The 21,101-nt window shown below is 45.5% G+C and overlaps 1 protein-coding gene across 1 annotated transcript in view; it reads left to right on the forward strand.

Annotated features, from left to right (window-relative positions):
* The window catches only part of FBXO47 (F-box protein 47), a gene marked incomplete at its 5' end in the record, with an annotated part of 1,596,302 nt that overhangs the window by 974,723 nt on the left and 600,478 nt on the right, over nt 1-21,101 (forward strand). The window contains one exon of the mRNA XM_069242011.1: nt 2,872-3,018. Within this exon, the coding sequence (XP_069098112.1) occupies nt 2,872-3,018 (147 nt within the window). The remainder of the gene's footprint in view (nt 1-2,871; nt 3,019-21,101) is intronic.

Genomic DNA, 21,101 nt, shown 5'->3' on the forward strand with positions numbered 1-21,101 from the left:
TATATTATTTACAAATTTTCCATCGAACTGGCCATTCCATTTGGACAGACATATAGGTGGTCATTAAGAACTTTGCGTTCCTGCCCCGCCACGCCTGCGGTCAGACCGCCGACAGCGTGGCAGTTCAGGACCGCCAAATAATGACCGTGGCAGTGAACTTGCTGCATCGCAGCCAGCTCACCGTGTGTACCGCCGGGGGAGTGAGACCGCCTGGCTGAAGGTTGACCACCTTCGACCTGTCAGTCCATCTAACACCATAATGAGTATACTTACTGTCTGGGATCCTGTGGCGGCAGCCCCGCAACGAAATCCCTGGCGGTAAGGATACTGGCGACAGGAATACTAATTCTTGTTGCCACAACAGGACTCCTCAACTCCCCCCTCCATGTAGGAACCCCCCGACCCTATTAGAAGCCCCCCACCCCCCTAAAGCAGTGTCACCCCACCCCCTAACCCCAGTCCCCATACTGACCTCTCCAATCCCCGTACTTACCCCCGTACCTCTGTACTGCTCCCCCGCGCACACACCACACTTACATACATGCATGCACACATCCATGCTTACTCATGCGCACATACGGCCACGACTCCCCCTCCCCCTGCATACAGGCATTCACACAAGCACACAGACACCTGCACACACGCATACAAACACACACTACACCCCCCTCCATTCTCTCACACACACACACACACACACACACACCCATTCACGCACACAACACTCAACACCCCCCCACCCTCCCCTGCCAGACAAACACCTTACCTGGTGGTCAGAGTGGTTGTCCAGGAGGAGGGAGGTTGATGGTGCTTGGTCCGCCGCCAGCGCCACGCCAACACAACACCGCCACGCTATTTACAAAGTTGTAATACGGCGGGCGGTGTTGTGGTGGTGGCGGCAGAGCAAGCTCCACTAGACCGCAGACCGCCAGTATGGCTGCTGGCAGCTTCCCTGCCAAATAGTGGCGGAGAGCAACCAGCAGCCATAATATGGCAGTCTTCAGACCACCAACACTGGCGGTCATATGACGGCGGTGACATCGGCAGTCTACGGCCGAAGTCATAATGAGGGCCATAGTTTTATTGGTAAAACTATATAGCAAACAAAGGATAATGTTTGGAAAGCGGGTTTCAATGTCTAGGTTTGTTTAGTTCCTATTAATATCTTTGTTTCCATCACACTTCAGAATTAAAAATGTTTTTCATTTGTGCTTTCCTAACTTCGGATATATATTGAAGTATTTGTAGTTATTTGATTTCGAAAACAAAATGACGTCCTGCAACCTTTCCTTTCATACACCCTGTACCTTAACAAGATTGACACATAGCTGATTTGAATAATTTCTCTCATTTTGCCAAGAAACCTAAACACCAATCTCCATGCTCAAAGAATTAGCAGCGATTTGTCAGAAGACATAGCTTGACATTTGGCCCCGCCTTTGAATGCACAGCTAAAACGACAAGATGAAACCAAGATTTACAGATATTTTTATTGCTCATTCCCCTCCTGACCTCCAGCATTGTTATTTGGGGGTGCTGCATCCCCTAGACCCCTACTTCTGTCGCATGTGTCGGGATGTGATATTTTGTAGGACGATGTATTGACCTAGATAGTGTCATACAACCCCTCTCAATTGACTACTAACATAGCTTGGAATTGTGTTACTTCAGTTTTACTGTATTGCCTTCAAAATCGAATATTCTGACCGACTCTGCAGGCCATGACGGGACAGTGAAGTTTCAGAAATTCTTAAAGCAACAGTGTCAGTTCATAATTACTGCCTGTAACAGGCTCTCAATTTACCTTTTAGTTTTACAGTTGGAAAATAAATGTTAATGTTGGTGTTTTCGGTCCATTCGGTACATTTTGACTAATTTGATTTATTGGCTTTATCTTTAAAATGATGTTGCATATAAGAAGGAAAACGTTCACTTCCACTGGCTTTGGTACTCGCCAAAGGAGAGATAGTGATGCAGTGGATAGCACCCAAAGGTCCTAGATTGGAAAAATGGAAAGCAGAATTAATCAAATGGGCGGGTTTGGAAGGACCAGTACTGCACATAGAACTGAAAAGAGGGGTTGATAAAGTTGATGCTTTATGTGCGTGGGATAGCCATTTTGACACTCATCGTTACTAATACGGACATTGACTCAGAAATAGACTCACCATCCAGCTCCGGCAGATTAGAAGGAGAGTCAGGGGCTAAGAGTAATTGAACATTAAAATCAATCGGAGGGATGTCGCGTGCTAAAAATAAATAAACAAAATGGTGCGGGAACAGAAGTCTTACAACCCATACTGAATTTCCAGAAACTGTAGGAAACAAGTAGTGGCTACTTGAAGGAGGGATGTTACCGGGGGTTTGTAGTTCGCTGTTAGTAACCGTTAATACTGTGCTGTTCTGAAGCTCAGCAGATGGTATTTTGAGAACTGCAAAGATTAACAGAATTGTACAAACCTGCCTATACTATTATATGTCAACGTACCATTTAACTACCATGCTGATGAGCTACCGATGAACTATATGACATTGTTGTGAAATATCAATAAAATCTGTTTAAAAAAAAGGAAAACATTGCCTCTGAGAGAATTCATTTTTTACATTAAAAAATATATTGTGAAAATGTTCAGAGGATTTTGCGTATTTGTGGAAATATTCTATTTGTAATGTTACAGAGAGTACCCATGATGGTGAATTAGGTATACACGTATATAACTTACTCTACTGTTGTGTTTGGGGTGGCTAACATGTAAGGGTCTGTCTGCTCTGTTATGTTTTCAAAACTTTTCTAAGGGTGGTTTCAAGCCTGGCTTTCTGTCAGATAAAGACGCCTGATTTCAGCGTACACTATTGTATTCTCATGTTAAGGTCATGTGGCTTGGCAGAAGATGACAGAAGGGCCGGCAGATGAAGTCTGTCTAAAGGGACTTGCAGATGCTATTAAACTACTGTATGATATAGATGCAAGAGAGTGGACAGCAGATGATGTAATCAGTCTACTGGATGAACTGTCAGGTACCGAAATTTCCCTTGTATTGCCTTTGCTTGTTCTTTTTATTGATTCAGGGGGAGATACCCAATGATCACCTAGCAAGTACGCATACACTATCAAAGAATAAGAGAATTCCCACATCAAACCTGTTCCTCAACTTCAGTTCTCCCTGAATCAACTGTCTGGTGGATAAATGAAGATCTATTTTACTGACTAATAACTATGGGCTTTATTTAGAGCTTGGTGGACGGGATACTCTGCTGGAAATGTGGCAGATATCACAGCCGTCGTATTACAACTGTATTGCAGCTCATGACACTTGTAATACAGTAGACGGGATATCGGCCACGATTTGCCAGAGTATCCTGTCCACCAAATATCCCCCAAATATCCTGTCTGCCAAACACTGAATAAGGCCCTATATTCTTCATTTATAAATACAGTTATAAATAAAGTCTCAGAGCCCTTTGTCTGGGTGGGCTTGTCACGTCCAAACTCTTCCCAATTATAAAGGTTAACACTTGTTGCCATAATTACAAGAATTTGCCATAGTGCTTACTTATATTTGTTAACTTTTCCATAGCCATTGTTTCCCCTCAGTTTCAGATACCAGATATATACCCTTTAAGTTTGCATTTTTTCCAGTTCCTGCCACATTTCACTATGAGCAATAAATGACGGTCTAACTCAAAAAATCAATTTCATTAATTGATATCAGTCCGATGCCCAGGGCTGCGAGGGATGTGGTATTGGAAAACACTGTGGGCCTGATTCTAACTTTGGAGGACGGTGTTAAACCGTCCCAAAAGTGGCGGATATACCACCTACCGTATTACGAGTTCCATAGGATATAATGGACTCGTAATACGGTAGGTGGTATATCCGCCACTTTTGGGACAGTTTAACACCGTCCTCCAAAGTTAGAATCAGGCCCTGTATCTACTTGAGAGTGACGAGGATTGCTTTCCCTGTATTCTGACCCATACCCATACTCTGTTCCCATACCATCACCACTATTTCGGTGACATGTCTGAATACATTACCTTGCTGGTGTCAGGCATTACCCTGTCCTCTGACATTGCATCTTCCAGCGATTCACATGCTTGAATATTCCCCGTTGGTTGCCAGTGGTAATAAAGCAAGGTTCCCATGTACTCAAATAACATTGAAAAAGCCAAAGACTGTATGCAGTCTAGGCATCTCATCATGTGATCTAAACTCCAGCCAATGAGGTGAAAAGACACAGTACTCCAACTCTTCTGGAGGCTGAACTGAGATTTTCCATAAGAGTCAAACTTACAAGGGAATCTTTAGAGATTTGCTCTTTACTTCATAACTGTTCTTTTTTTCACATTTGGTGTTTGAACCTTTTCTTTGGGACCTTTCTCACCACTGCTCACAATGGCTAAGCAGTTTCTCTGATTCTTTTTACTTGGTTGGATGAGCCCTTGGAATTATACCTGATGACTTGCATCACTTTCAAGACAATGGTCGTTTTTAAACCACTGTCACTCTTATGGGGATGCTAAGAAGAGCTACTGTAAAGACCCTCACTGAAAAATCTTTCTGCCAATTCTGCCACCTATCACAAAAACATGCCCAAAAATATGCCATTTTTTAGAATTTTAGCAACAAGACTCTAAACCATAACGAATCGAAGAACCTTGAATATTCTGAAGGAGATGTTCCCTGAGCAAATTAATTTAAATGTGCAGTGCCTGCTAAGGCCAAAATGCAATCTGGTCTTGGTTTGAGCCGCTTCCTCAGAGACTCTTTCCACATCTATCCTAAAACCCTCTACGTTTGCCCTCAAGGAGCAGAAAACGTAATTAACATTGCCATTTTCAATATTCTTGATACCGATGGTTTGAACCTCACTGGCAGTTATGTTGACTTTGACATCCTCAATTACTAGCACATTAACAGTGGCAAGATTTTCTTGACTACCACTTATTTGATGACCTTGTATATGACCTTGACTTCAGTGGTGTTGACAACACCATCGCCATTTGCACCTTTGTCAACAGCAGAATTGCGTCTGGCACCTTAGAGGCTTTCAACCTCCACCATGTCTGTCATGCAGACTATCTCACCCATTATGATCATGCCACTGGTGCTGTGTTGCTTCTGCAGATCCACCTTGCCCAAAATGCTAGGATATCAGCGAGCGAGACATTGACTAAGTTGCGATCATCTTGGATTTGGAAAGCTCTCAAGCTAGAGAGAAACATGTTGATCAGATGGTGCATCCTCATGACCTATATATATTTACTCAGTTACTAGTGATTCTGAAGATGAACAATTTTATGAGCATCCTTTGCTCTACAGTGATAAACCAGTTTTTCCGCTACTGCCAGTGGTCTATGTCACATCAGACTTTCTTGACTCCTTGAGGTTCATCATGAAAAATCTCTGTAACCAACTGTTTGACCCAAGTTATAAGACGCAATCCACAGCTCAGTAACCCTTCCCATCTCAGCTGTGTTTTCAGAATGTTACAACCCACCCAAGCACTTTAGATCCACAACAGCTTTTGGCAGTGGTGCTGCCTTTGCTCCCACCAGGCAGAATACCACGGCAGGTGTCAAGTGCTTGTGTATTGCACACACAGAAGAGGAAACACATCAACACACTGATGCTGGTGGTGCAGACTATATTGAAGAACATGATGATGTTGACCAGGTGAGTGTCCATTACGCTGGTGCAGTACCTGAGTACATTTATTATATAATGGAGGATGATCCAAGTCCATAGCAGCAACAATAAAATTCACCTTTCAGAGCATTTTCATTTTTCACAGCTATTTTTTTTAATGAATCAACATATTCTCTCCAGGGGATCCTCATCAGTCATAAGCATTGAATAGTACCGCCCACATATTAAATATTTTATATATATGTATATATATGTGTGTGTATATATATATATATATATATATATATATATATATATATATATATATATATATATATATATATTACCTAGTGGGTATTGCCACTAGATAGTTATAATCAGGACCATGTTTCCATAGAAAAGATGTTTTTTCACTTGCCTATACCTTTGGCACTGATGAACTGTCACACAATTTCCCCCCAAAAAGTATGTCAGTGATTCTTGTTGCGTTTGGAAAGTTTCGGGGAGATCTGTGAAGCGAGGGACGAAAAAAAGGGGGGATCAAAAAAGTGGCGTTTCCCATGTTAGCTACCATAGCACCTTTGAACATGACTAGATCCCGAACCACTGAAGAATTACACCAAATCTGGCAGAAAGCCAGCTTTCGGTATGCAGATTGTGCTTTCACTTATTTGGTGTAAATCTCTTTAGAAGAGATACTAAAGGAAAAATACATTTGTATATCTAGAGATGCTGATCCTTCGTGATGTATTCACGAATAATGACAAGCTCATGCAGGGACATGCAGAGCTCTTATTGGCTGCCAACACTTCAAACCAGGAAGTGTTGGCAGCCATCCTGGGACTCAGCTTCAGCCGAGTCCCACAAAAAAGTGGGAAAAAAAGCAAGGGGCCAGGGTACAGTCACCCTGACCCCTTAGCTCTGGTGGTGCTGGGGTCCCTAAGAGATGGCATTCTCTCCTCCCCCGCTACTTCCCCCCCCTCCGGGCTTGAAAACACTTAAAAAAAATATTTTGTGACAATGTTGTGATTTCGCAGAATTTGTTTTTTTAAAAACAAACAAACCCGGGCCCCCGTGCTTGTGTTTTACAAGCCCCCAGGTGGGCCAGGTCCTGGGGACATTCACAATTTTTGTGTGGGGGCAGAGTAGCCCTTCTCCAGCCCCAGGAACCACCACCTCCCCAAGCCTAAAGGATTTAACAATGCAGAGGTGCGCCCTTCTCCGGCAGTCCCAGGGACCGCTACCCCCCTAGGGCACATTTCAAATAAATTGCGGGGGAAGGGTGAGCTCCCCCTCTCCCCCTTGCAGCCTTGGGGATCACCACCTCCCTAAGGCTAAAGACTAACACAATGTGGGGGGCCACGCTGCCTCTCGCAGCCCTGGGGACTACCACCTCTGTGGGGCTATAATAATAAAAGTTAAGGGGGGCCTTTGGGGACCCCTGAGGCACAGGGACCACCACTTTCCCGGGGCTATTGATTGTTGGAAGGGGGCCCTGGGGACCGCCACTGCCCAAGGTCAACCCCTGCTAGGTCTTGGGTGCCCACCCTGTCTTATCCAGGTGACTGATTGACACCTGTTCGGTATAAGTCAATAAGGACGCTCAATGAAGGACCACACGCCAATTGTGAATACAATTTAGCTTTACTAGAATTTCAGGTAAATGCAGGCATTTAGCACATCAACAATAGTGGAATAAGAATAGCAATGAAAAGCATCTATTCCTATATACGTCCACTATAAAGAGCATCTATGTATACGTATGAGCAAAGAGTTCATTGACAGAATAAGAATAGCAATGAAAAAGCATCTATTTATATATAAGTACACTACAAAGAGCATCTATGTATACATCTGAGCAAAGAGTTCATTGACAGATATAAACTTGGAATAACTGTATACCAAAATGTGATACACTACGATGTTCAGGAAGCAGAATATAAACAAGTTGAATACTTCAGATAAGCTTTGATTTACTGCACACTAAAATGCATATTTCAATTACTGTAGCAGGCTCACACTACGATGTTCAGTAAGAAAAAAACTATAAACGAGCTTAATTCTTCAGATTATAAACACAGTGCAAGCATAATAATCAATCATAATAATAGAGCAGAGAAACAAAAGCCTTTCATCCCTGGGTGGAACTTAACTTAGTCCACGAAATGCTGAGAAGCCCTCTACCGCCCGCTTGGACCTCTCTCTCCCTCAAGCGTCACGGTCTTGGAACAGCACAACAGGGAGGCAGCTCTGGTTCTGAAGATGACAGTTTCACAACTCCATCTGCGAGCTTCAACCACCTTTCAGTGTTTAAGTAACCTGAAGCTTGGATTCTATCCCCTTCCAGTATTTTCTAGCTATGTTATCAGTACATGTCTCTTGGCTGCCTTGCCATTCCCTGGCCATTGTTTTCATTCCATCTTTTACTGTGGTCTCGTTCTCAAGGTTGAGACTGAATCTCCTTCACAGCCTGTTTCTCACACATGCAGCTGCGAATAAGTTTATCTACGGAATGTCAAAAGAAAACAAGCTTGAAAGCGAACATCATGAATTTCTTCCACGTTGCTCTGGCTTCGGCAGGCATCACGCTCATCTACACTGTTCAAGCTAATTAACCATTCGCATCACAATGTCTTCCGCATCTTTCCCTATACTGATCACTCCACCCCTTAGATGAGCGCGATGCTTGCGAAACAAGAATTATTTATTGTAACACTTCGCTAGCTAGATTGCAACGAATACTTGTTAGCATTATTCTAAGTGCCTGCATTTTAGTATAAAGCTGGTTTGTGCAAACATATAGTCTACATAGCATAATCATTAGCGTGACACAGACAATCAATAACCAGATTAGCGGATGTAACACTATATTTAGCGTCTTCGTAGCTCCTGGTGCCCAACCTAAGAAGATGTCATACCAATGGTGCTCAGTTACTTGCTGGATGCGTAAAGCAGTGTGCATAAGCTGTTTGGCGTCTATGGTCATCTGTATAGCGGTATCCTTGGTATATTTAGCTGCCATGTCGAATTTAGCAAATGTGATTTGTGCGTAGCGCCTGATTGCCTCTAGTCTAGGTAGCTTCACAACAAGCGGGATGTTCCATTGTAACTGTGCTTGCATTTGCGTCTGTAATGTGGTTGTGGTGAACTTAGTCGGTCGGTATAGGATGTGAGTCAATAATGCTGGTAATATTGCACATACACATTACCTGCTCTCCGGTGGTTTGTACAAATCCGTTAATAAGTAAGGGATGATTAGTAACGTAACATATACTCTCTGTTCCTATCTGATATAAGTCTGTGCCATTAATAGGATAAGGTAACCATTCACATTCTCCTGGTATTGGGTGAAGGCATGGCTCTAGTGCCCGTCCAGTGTGTGTACATACCCACCCCTTAGACCAATCTGCACATCTAGTGGGATCTACGGTGTGATTTGTTTGATCAATCCATTTTTTGTCATTTTGAGGTATCCACCATTCTTCACCTATTACTACATGGAGCAATATAAAGGGGCACCATATTTCAGGAGGAAGATCACTTATAGCTATATCAAAATGAGCATAACTCATCTCTCCCTCACAATGAAATTATATGGGCTTTACCCATATTTCCTCAGCCAAATGCAATTGTTGTCTCCAATATTCACCTTGAAGCTGTCCCCATTCCGCTTTGAAGTCTACATACTGTTGATTAACAATGCTTTGCCATAGTATGCACTGAATTCCTTTGGACACTGTTTGTGTGCTTTGAAAGCTTTTTCCAAATTGTTCATAAGTGAAATTATGCCATTGCAATCACGATACAACCCACGCAGAACCTTCCATACTTCTTGTGAGTGTGTGGGCCCCCATTGTGAAATTACTTTTATGGCCTCCCCTGTACTATAGCCTGTAGAAGATAGCTTATTCCTGATGGCTTCAATATCAAAAGCATTCAGGGCCCCTACCCCAATTCCGGTGGCCCCGGCTATCATGGATCCTAGATCTCTTCTGATGCGTAACTTCGGCAAGGGCCATAACTGTAGTGTCCATGGTGTGCATAATGGATCATACTTAGAAACATTCCCCTTGGCAATAGTTATCTGTAACACAATATGGTTAATTATGCTTGCATGCAAAGCTTGCTTACATCCTATTCTATATCGAACTATGGAAACGTTGCCTAAATTGCTGACCATGCTTCTTTCGGCTACATAAAACATAAAGGCGGGCGGTTTGGAGTATCGAACTCCTTGGGTTCTATTAGTCATTGTAACAACCACCATATGTCCTGGTAAAATATCTTGTTTGTTAGAACAATCATAAGATCTACACAGATATGTCTGTACTGGTGTAAAAGGTACAGTGGTATCACAATATTTACATATCATGTTTAGCGTATTATTCAAAGCCTGTACTGTTGCTGGCATTCCCTGCAACTCGTTCAGTCCGTTGGCATGTCGGATTTGCTGTCCAGTTACCTTCCAGGTTACAGCTTTTCAGCCATCCACTTGCCTCCAGGTACCTTCACGTTGCAAAGTGAAACATTTCCCTGGGCATCAGTTACATTAGGTGCTTGAGGTACACAAGTGACATGAAGGTCCGTAATGACATTCTCTGCTATATTCGGTCGGACCAATATACTTTTTCCGGTTATAATCATGACCGCAAACAGGAACCACATCATCGATGCAGATGTCATCATTTACGACCGTGGGGTAAGTCTCACTGCAGGTACAAATACAGGTACATTAGAATTATTTAAAAGTACAATATACGTACTCCCCACCCCTTGACTCAATATCTCTCCTGCCTCTGGCTTTTTCCCTGGATGATTTACCCATACTCTTCTTCCTGTGCTTCCAAATACTCCTTCACCTCTCTGAGTGTTATCGGGGGGGGGGCAGATCTTTTTTCAATGTGGGGGGTATACGCTTGTTCACAAATCAATTGGGCAAGTCTGTCATGTGCTTGATACGATACAGTAGCATCTCCTTGGTTCAGTAATACTACTTACTCCAGTATTGGAACTTTCATAGATTCACATGCTTGAATCATTCCCCGTCGTCGAGATGGGAGTCCCCGGTATAATTTACACAAGTAATGTGAAGACATATTAACACAGAAAAAAGGCCCTAGGCCTCTTCAATTTAACAGTCTATCAGAGGCATTTTGTGAAAAGGACCAAACTTGAGCCTCCACCAATCAGGCGACAGCACCCTCCAGAACCCTCCTGAGAGAAGCTCCAGCACCTCAGATTTTCTACTGCACGTCGTGCTAGGGAGTCTCCTCAAAGCTCTGCTCTGTCTTCACACCTTTTTTCAACTATTTTCTCTCAGAGAAACTCATTTAACTTGATTTGTCAGCTACTTTTCAACTATATCTGACAAGGAGAATAAGGGTCTCTTCAGAGACTGCAAGACTTGTGGAAAGAAAAGGCTTCATTCTGAAGACCCTCACCAAGACTGCATTTACTGCCTGTACCCAGATCATTTAGCTAAAGACTGTAGGATTCAGGGAAGGCAGATTATTGATATGGCTGCAGAAACTGAAACATAGGAAGGACCCAGTTTCTGATTCTGAGAGTGATGAATCATCAACATCTAAGAGATCATCAAAAAGGGCGAGATCAGGCTCCAGATCTCCCTCACAACTCTCAAGAAAAGCCCTCAAAAAGACTACTACAGGGTCTTATAAGGGCCGCTGCCCATCTTCTTCCCCAAAGAAAGTTTCCAGAAAAGAGGGGAAAAGCCATTCTTCCAGTTCAGAGAGGCACAGGAAGTCTTCATCTGTACCACCATCTGTGCCTTTTAAGAAGCCATCCTCTGTAACTGGGAAAAAAGCTTTGTCGACGGATTCATCGTCGACGGTACCGTCGGTGAGTGCTTTTCCGGCGACGACATCTACTTCTGGTCTTCCACCGTCGACGGCTCCGCCGGCGACATCGTCGACGAGGACAGGTACCCCACTGTCGACGAGAACTGCAGCGCCGACATCAGCGGCGACGACCATCTATACATCGTCATCGTCGACGGCGCTGATGTCAGTGTCAGCCCTACCGTCATCGACGACTTCGTCGACGGTAGACTCGTCGGCGAGACTTTCTTCTATTAAAATCACTGTGCGTCCAGCGTCTACGACACCGTCCATGGCGAGGTCTATTTATAAGTCGTCGACAACACCGTTGACGAGAGAAAAACATCAAAAGAGTGTGGAAAAGCTGACGCCAACTCATACATCACCTAGTAAGGTGTCCTCCCTTGTTCCAGTACATCTTTTGGAGGGAGACGAAGACTCAGATGATGAGGGGCCATTTGGAACAGCCCACAGTCCATCCCAACTGAATGTAAAGTACCAGGAAGAGGAGGACTATGAAGAGGCCTATGACCCCCAACTTTATTCAGAACAACAACAATACCAACAGGGAGCGTTTATTCCTTCCTCCCTACTAACTGACCTCAGAGCGATGTTGGTTGATTACAACAGTAGGTTTCCCCCTCAAGGAGAACAACCTCCTCCATCGCCCATTTCTGGCGTTTCTACTCCACACCAGAGGCCAACGTCCTTACATCTCACGAATGTGGCCACTCCGGATATGACAATTCCTCATGACACCGACATCTCAGAAGGGGATCAGGAAGAAGGGGAGCTCCTGGACACTCACTCAGAATGGGACGAATACATCATCCCTGCTCCTCCTTCTCCTTCTCAATCGAAGGTGGAATCCCCACCAGAAGACATTGGAGGGTTTCACAATCTTCTAGAGAGAGCAGCCAAACGTTTTGCCTTACCAATGCCTACTAAGCAAACAGACTGTTTTCTTTATGACTTTAAAGAGCCTTTTCAGAAGTCTGTGCACTCTATCCCGATGGTAAACTACCTGTGGGAAGAGAGCCTTAAGGTCATGAATAATCCGGCTACAGTTACGGCAGTGCTGCCGCATCTGGATAAGAAATACAAAGCACCTGACGATGCACCAACATGCTTAACGGGACACCCTCCTCCGGATTCAGTGGTAGCTCAGGCAGCACAAAGAAGATCTAAGAATCCTTCTGCCCCGATTTCCGCACCCCCAGACAAGGAGGGTAGACGGCTAGATAACATAGGGAAAAGGTTTTCTTCTACGGCTAGCCTAGTAGTTAGAGCTGCCAACTCTTTGGCTATTCTGGCTAGGTTCGACAGACAGCTTTGGGCAGACATTGCACCTTATATTACTCAACTGCCGGAAGATGCGAGATCAGAGGCAACTAAAACAATACAAGAGGGTCAACGCACGTCTGCAGAGCTTATAGACTGTGCAATGGATATAGCAACCACTGCTTTTCGTCAACTCGCCGGTGCAGCGGTGCTAAGAAGGCAAGGCTGGCTTAAAGCCACCTCTTTTCGGCCAGAAGTACAAAATAAAATCTTAGACTTACCTTTTGACAGGCAGGCGTTATTTGGGAAACATGTTAATGACGCCCTACAATCCATCAAATCGGACACGGACACGGCAAGGTAATTGGGGACCCTGCAATATCGAAAATCTTCCTTTCGTCCTAGAGGGCTTGGCCAACCCTCATACAGAGGGGGATATCAACAACACAGGTATTCCGCTTATCCTTCCTCTTCCCAGCAATATCGTCCATACTACTCACAAAGGCAGCCGCCGCAACCGGCCTATGGTAGACCTGGCGGCCGTGGGCGTTCAACCCGTCCGGCCAAAGATTCGGCTCGTAGAACCTGATGCTTTCGAGGCTCCGGCTACGTCCAGTCCTCCTCCTGTCATTCTGGGTGGGAGGATATCTCTATTCCTCAAACAATGGCAAACCATTACTTCAGACAAGTGGGTCCTACAATTAGTGAAACAGGGCCTTACTTTAGACTTTATCCAGATACCTCCCTCCAATCCCCCCGCAGGACTCCTTCAAGATACCCTCAACAACTCAAAAAGTAGATCGACAAAATGCTTCTCAAAGGAGCTATAGAGAAGGTGCCTCGGGCCCAACGAGGAACAGGATTTTATTCCAGGCTCTTCCTCATTCGGAAAAAGTGGAAGGATTGGAGGCCGATCCTCGATTTAAGGGAACTAAGGGGCGGGTAGGTGACGGAGGAAGCACCGCCAACAGGCTTGCGGTGCTTCCGGGGGCATTCTGACCGCGGCGGTAAAGCAGCGGTCAGAAAAGGGAAGCCGGCGGTTTCCCGACGGCTTCCGGTGCCCCAGGGAATCCTCCACGGAGGCGCTGCAAGCAGCGCCGCCATGGGGATTCCGACCCCCTTCCCGCCAGCCTGGTTCTGGCGGTTTTCACTGCCAGAACCTGGCTGGCGGGAACGGGTGTCGTGGGGCCCCCTAACAGGGCCCCACATTGATTTTCAGTGTCTGCGTGGCAGACACTGAAAATCGCGATGGGTGCAACTGCACCCGTCGCACACAGCAACTCCGCCGGCTCCATTCGGAGCCGGCTTCCTCGTTGCTGGTGCTTTCCCGCTGGGCGGGCGGGCGGCCTTTTGGCGGTCGCCCACCCGCCCAGTGGGAAAGTCAGAATCACCGCGGCGGTCATTTGACCGCGCTGCGGTGTTCTGGCGGGGGAACTTTGGCGGGCGGCCTCCGCCGCCCGCCGAAGTTAGAATGACCCCCTAAATGTCTACTTAAAAAAGCAATCGTTCCGGATGATCAGCCTGCAAGACGTCCTCCTGCGTCTCAATCAGGGAGATTTCATGTCTTCACTAGACCTGAAAGACGCATACTTCCACATACCCATCCACCCTGCCCACAGAAAATACTTGAGACTCACCGTAGCCGGCAGCCATTTTCAATACCGTGTCCTTCCTTTCGGACTGAAATCAGCCCCAAGAATATTTACTAAGTGTCTAGCACCAGTCGCAGCCTTTCTCGGAAGGAGAAAGCACCAAGTTTTTCCATACTTAGACGATTGGTTGATAAAGGCAAAGACTTACGCAGGAACGCACAAGTCAACAAAAAAGTGTGTTTCCTCACTAACCAATCTCGGATTCACAGTCAACTGGGAGAAGTCCAACCCTCTACCAGCACACAATATTACCTTTCTGGGAGCAAGACTAAACACAGAATCCACCATGGCATGTCCCATGTTAGAGAGGCAACACAGATTACTGGCTCTAGCAAGTTCCATACAGAGAAGAGGAAAGGTTACTGTCCATCTGTTCAAGTCGCTGTTGGGCATGATGTCTTCATGCATACCTCTGGTCCCTCTATGTCGGCTAAAGATGCGCCCCTTACAAGAGCAACTAAATCGTCAATGGCTCCAGGTATCAGGCACTTTCGAGGACCAGATACAAATAACTCCGATAATGCTCAGAGCTCTGAGATGGTGGTCTCAAAGGCATCATCTATCAATCGGCCTTTCGTTTCTACAGCACCCAGCCCCGTGGACCATAACGACGGATGCATCACTGGAAGGCTGGGGAGCTGTGTTACAGGATCTGCAAATAAGTGGCAAATGGCCACCGCATCTGGCATCAATGCATATCAATTGGCTGGAGCTCAAAGCAGTTCACCTAGCCTTACAAGCTTTTCTTCCCAAGATCTCAGGATCGCAGGTGGTAATAAGGACGGACAACACCACTACGATGCATTACCTCAACAAACAGGTAGGCACAAGATCTCTCACTCTCTCCAGGGAAGACCAAGCAATCTGGAACTGGGCCTCGCAGCAAAACATCACACTATCAGCGGTACACTTGCCTGGAATAAACAACAAGACAGCAGATGCGCTCAGCAGGCAGAAATCGGACTGCCACGAGTGGGAGCTAGACCAGACAGTGCTGAACAATATTTTTTCCCTGTGGGGAACACCAACGGTAGACCTGTTTGCGGACAAAAACGCCGCCAAATGCCGGTTCTTCGCAAGTTGGCATCACCAGAAGGGATCTTGGGGGAATGCGTTTTCGATAGTCTGGTCAGGCATCTTTGCTTACTCCTTTCCTCCCATTCCGTTGATCCCACGGGTCCTCATGAAGATGAAAGCAGAGCCGTGCACTCTGATACTGATAGCTCCGTACTAGCCGCGTCAACATTGGTTCGCGGAACTTCTCCTTCTATCAATCAAGCCTCACATTCCGCTGGAGCCGTTACCTCAATTACTAACAATGAACAACGGCCAGGTTTGGCACCCCGATCCGCAGTCAATGCGTTTATCAGCCTGGCTCCTCACCACAGAGAGTTCGCGCATTTGAATATCCCGCAGGACTGCAGGGATATTTTATCAAAAGCCAGAGCGGATAGCACTAACAAAACGTATTATTGTAAATGGAAAAGATTCTGTGCCTGGTGTCATCAGCGACAGATTGACCCATTAGTCTCACCACCAGAGGAAATATTACCGTATCTGTTGCAGCTAGCTCAATCTGGCCTAGCACACTCGTCCATTAAAGTTCACTTAGCAGCTATAGCTGCATACAGACGTTCAGATGATACACCCTCACTCTACTCTTCTCGGCTGATTAAGAGATTTTTGAAGGGGCTTTTCAGAGTTTTCCCTCCCTTCAGACCACCACTTCCTTCGTGGAACCTGAATATTGTCTTAGCACAACTGATGAAACATAGGTTTGAGCCGATCCATCGTGCTTCTCTCAAGTTCCTGTCATGGAAGGTTGCCTTACTGGTAGCTCTTACATCAGCTAGGCGGGTCAGCGAGGTGCAAGCTCTTTCCATCCAAGAGCCATTCCTACAGCTTAAACATGACAAACTACTAATGCGCACTAACCTGCATTTTATTCCAAAGGTTCCTTCAGACTTTCACATCAATGAACCTTTAGTCTTTAAATCTTTTTTCCTCATCCATCTACTCCGGCTGAGAGGGCATTACACTCCTTAGACGTTAAAATATGTGTTCAATTTTACTTGGACAGGACTAAGGGGGTTATTACAACTTTGGAGGAGGTGTTAATCTGTCCCAAAAGTGACGGTAAAGTGGCGGATATACCACCAGCCGTATTACGAGTCCATTATATCCTATGGAACTCGTAATACGGCTGGTGGTATATCCGTCACTTTACCGTCACTTTTGGGACGGATTAACACCTTCTCCAAAGTTGTAATAACCCCCTAAATCTTTTCAACGCTCTAATCAGCTATTCGTAGCATACAGTGCTCCTAGGAAAGGTTATCCACTCTCCAAGCAGAGTATTTCCAGGTGGATCGCTTCAGCCATTCGCTTCTGCCATCAAGCAGCAGGCAAACCTTTGCAATCACCTGTGCATGCTCACTCTACAAGAGCAGTCTCATCGTCAGCGGCACTGTTCGCCAGAGTTTCACTACAAGACATTTGTAGGGCAGCAACATGGAAGAGCTGCCATACATTCACGAAGCACTACTGCTTGGAATCTCTATCTCAGGGAGAGGTAGCAGTGGGCCAGGCGGTTCTCAGGAATCTCTTCAGGTGAAGGTGAGCCATCTCTTGTACATCCCTCCATCCTAGAACAGGTATGCACATTGTTTATATTTCTTATAAAAAATAAACAAAAAGAGGAAGAAGGTATACAAAGGTAAAAGGACACTATGACAAACACATAAGTGATCGGTTTTGATGATGATATTCATGTTACATAAGTGTCTTAGAATGATTTTTGCTCTGACTCTTGGCATTTCTTCATGTATCTGTATGTGTATATATATATATATATATATATATATATATATATATATATATATATATATATATATAGGTGTATACCTTTATAGTTGCATATATATATAGATATGTATATATATATATATATATAATTTATGCAGGGCGATAATGAGGTTTCGTGTATCAAAGTGTTTTCCATCAAAGATGTTATCATATTACAATGTGCATAGCTACTGCTCTCTACCCTGATTCAAGCATGTGAATCTATGAAAGTTCCAATACTGGAGTAAGAAAATAAGTTACTTACCTGTAACTGTAGTTCTCTCGTAGGGGATTTCCATGTATAGTCATAAGCACTGAATAGTTCCGCGCGCCTTCGGGGACCCCGGAGCACTGTTGTGTAGTATATTCTTAAGTGCAATCATCAGCTCCTTGACAAAAAAGGTCTGTGAAAAACACTTAAGAATAACAATGTGCAGCCTATGTGAACAGCTACACAGGCCAAATTGTTAGAAGAAAAAACAGTTGTAGTGTAAATTCACGTTTATACCTCTATTTATTCTATAAATACATAAATAAATACATTCTCATATTTTATTTACACCTCTCATGAGAATAAAACAATGTAGGGCAGTGTAGCCCATAGGCTGCCATTATACAGAATGAAAATAGAGCTGTGCCTTTAAGAAAGTAAAGTCTTCCTGTTTCCCATCATGCACAGCAAAAGGCAGTTGCCTCAGTTCTTTTTTCCGGCTCCTTTCTGACAGGACCCTGAAGCATTGAGCTCTACCTCACAAAATCCTTTTGTGACAGAAATTCATTTAAAATCTTTTGAATTTCAATTTCACTCGACGTTTTTAACATTGAGTGATCATTTTCTATTTTTTTCTGTTAGATTCTGACAGAATTTTGAGGTTTTTCTACTTCAGAAATGCCTTCACTGTTTGACAAATGCCCTTCTTGTGGCAGAAAAAAGGCCAAAACAGATCCACATCGGGTCTGCATAATTTGCCTTCCTTCCAGCCACAAACCGGAGTCGTGTGACATCTGCAAAACCTTCTCCAGAAGGACCCTTCGTGACAGGGAGAAGATCCGACTCCAGGCGAAAGAGGACAGGAGGAAAAGTGGTCATTCTACCACAGAGCGAGGAGAAGGTCAGTCTTCTACCAGGGCTTACACTGTTTCCTCTATAACTCCGACCAGACCGGCTCAAAAATGGTACAGGTCTCCGACGACGTCGAGGGCGTCGACGTCGAGGCAAGGAACGGCGCCAACATGCTCGCCGTCGAGGAGTGGTTCGCCGGCGAGAAAGAGACATCGCTCGCCGTCGACGACGATTTCGCCGTCGAGATCTGGGTCGCCGTCGACACGGAGAGGACGTTCCACGTCGAGGAGATCTGAATCCGGCTCGCCGTCGACACGGCGAGAGCGATCAACGTCGAGGGGTGCTCGACGTCGTAGGCGTTCACCGTCATCACGGCGACGTCGAGGGTCGTCGTCGAGAGATTCTCAACGGCGAGAAGAATCGACGTCGAAGGGCACTCGCCGTCACCGTACTTCGACGTCGAGGAGTGTGTCGACGTCGAGACAATCAAAAAGACCTAGAAGGGTTTATACAACCTCAGAATCCTCGGCCTCACTCATCCTCCTTCCAGCGTCTCCACAACTCTCTCCTCGACAATCACCATTGCCACAGACGGCGGTAACACCTACGGCCCCTCTTCCGGCTCCTCCTTCAGAGTCTGTTTTGAGGACTCCAACGCGGTCTGTAAGACGTTCTGGACATTCCTCTAGACGCTCTTCTTCCTCTCGGCACCGTCATGAATCACAGAGATCTCAGCATTCACATCACAGGCGTTCTTCTTCGTCTACACGGGACTACTCTCCAACCCTATCGGACTCACCGTCCCCGAGAGTGTCCCCCATAGATGATGTGAATACGTTCCAGGAGGTCTTAGTACGAGGGGCGACCAAGCTGAACATCCCGCTGGCGGTACCTGCCCCATCGACGTCAGTGATCTTCGAGACCTTGCATCACAGGACATCTTCCAGACCTTTGCTTCCACTGGTCCCAGGTCTCCTCGAACCAGCAATGGATATTTTCCTTGCACCGGCCGCAACAAAGTCTGCTCCTTCCAGACTTATTAAAAAATATCGTCCACCAGAACAAGATCCTCTATTCTTGAGGTCGGACCCAGTACCTGATTCGGTGGTCATAGTAGCGGCAAAGAAACTGCATTCAACCTCACCGTCTTCTTCTTCGCCTCCAGATAAAGAGAGCAGAAAGATAGATGCTGCAGCACGAAAAGTATGTTCTACTGCAGCCGTCACGATGAAGGCAGCCAGCGCTACTGCGTTATTAGGGCGATACGACCGTGCCCTCTGGGACTCTTTAATGCAGTTTGCGGAACATCTTCCTAAGGATAAAAGGGAAGATTTCCTGGAGGTCGTGGGTGAGGGAGCCATGGTTTCTAACCAAATTATAAGTGCTGCAGCTGACTCTTCGGTGTTATCCGCACACAATTATGCACACGGGATAGCGCTCAGAAGGCATGCATGGTTGAGACTTACATCACTCAAACCTGAAGCGCAGCAGCGAATACAAAACTTGCCTTTCTCGGGCTCCGCCTTGTTCGGTTCTCATGCCGATGACGAGATGGCTAGAATGAAGGCTGAACTAGATACCCTGAAAGCGGTAGGCATGGAAAGACCGAAAGAACAAAGAAAGGTTTTCCGGCCATATCAACGACTTTTCACACACCGGTATCAGTCGCCACACTGGATGTCTTCGCGCCCCCAGCAGCAGCAACAACAGCAGCATCAAAGGGGTTTCTCCACTCAGCGAAGGTCGACAAGGGGTCGTTCAACACCTCAAACTCAGGCAACTCGACAGGCTCCCACGTCTAAGCCCTGAATCTTTGCTTCCCCCTCCTCCGTTATCCACTCCGGTAGGGGGAAGTATCTCAAATCATCTGGACGAGTGGCTACGCATCACAACAGACGCCTGGGTATTGAATATTGTGAGACATGGTTACGCTCTCAGATTCACCAGTTCTCCACCATCTGTTCCACCCAAAACAGCCAACCGCCATCTCGAAGCTCTTCAGTTAGAGGTCAATATTCTATTGCAAAAAAGAGCCATAGAACCCGTTCCCATCAGCCAGCAAGGGAAGGGGATTTATTCGAGATATTTCCTTGTACCGAAAAAAGACAAACAAGAGTTTCGTCCCATTTTAGATCTGAGGACAGCAAACAAATGGATTCGCAAAGAAAAATTCAGGATGTTAGCCTTACACCAAATTTACCCACATCTACGTCAGGGCGACTGGCTCTGTGCAATAGATCTTTGCAACGCTTACTTTCATATCCCAGTAACCAAGAAACATCGAAAATTCCTAAGGTTCACCGTCGGAAAACGCCATTACCAATTTGCAGTTCTACCTTTCGGCCTAAAATCAGCGCCGAGAACTTTTTCCAAATGCATAGCGGTAGTAGCCGCCCACTTGAGGAAACAGCGAATATTCGTCTACCCCTATCTAGACGATTGGCTCATAAAGGCCTCCAGTTGTCTCGAGGCACAACAGAATTTCGAATGGACTCTACAACTGCTGCAAAAACTTGGTCTTCAAGTCAATCTCCTGAAATCTACAGCAACACCTGTTCAGAGGTTGCATTACTTAGGGGCCATTGTAGATACCAGGCTAGGAAAGGTGTTTCCTTCGGAGGAACGACGGTTATCGATTCTCCAAAAGTGCAAACAACTGCAGGAAAGACCTCAAGCCACTGCAAGAATAATAGCTTCTCTACTGGGCTCGATGGTGTCTTGTATCCATCTGGTTCCCAATGCTCGCCTCCATATGAGACCATTGCAGGAAAATCTGGAGGATCAGTGGTGTCAAC

The sequence above is a fragment of the Pleurodeles waltl genome, chromosome 6, assembly GCF_031143425.1.
Source record: "Pleurodeles waltl isolate 20211129_DDA chromosome 6, aPleWal1.hap1.20221129, whole genome shotgun sequence".
In the NCBI taxonomy this organism is placed as follows: Eukaryota; Metazoa; Chordata; class Amphibia; order Caudata; family Salamandridae; genus Pleurodeles; species Pleurodeles waltl.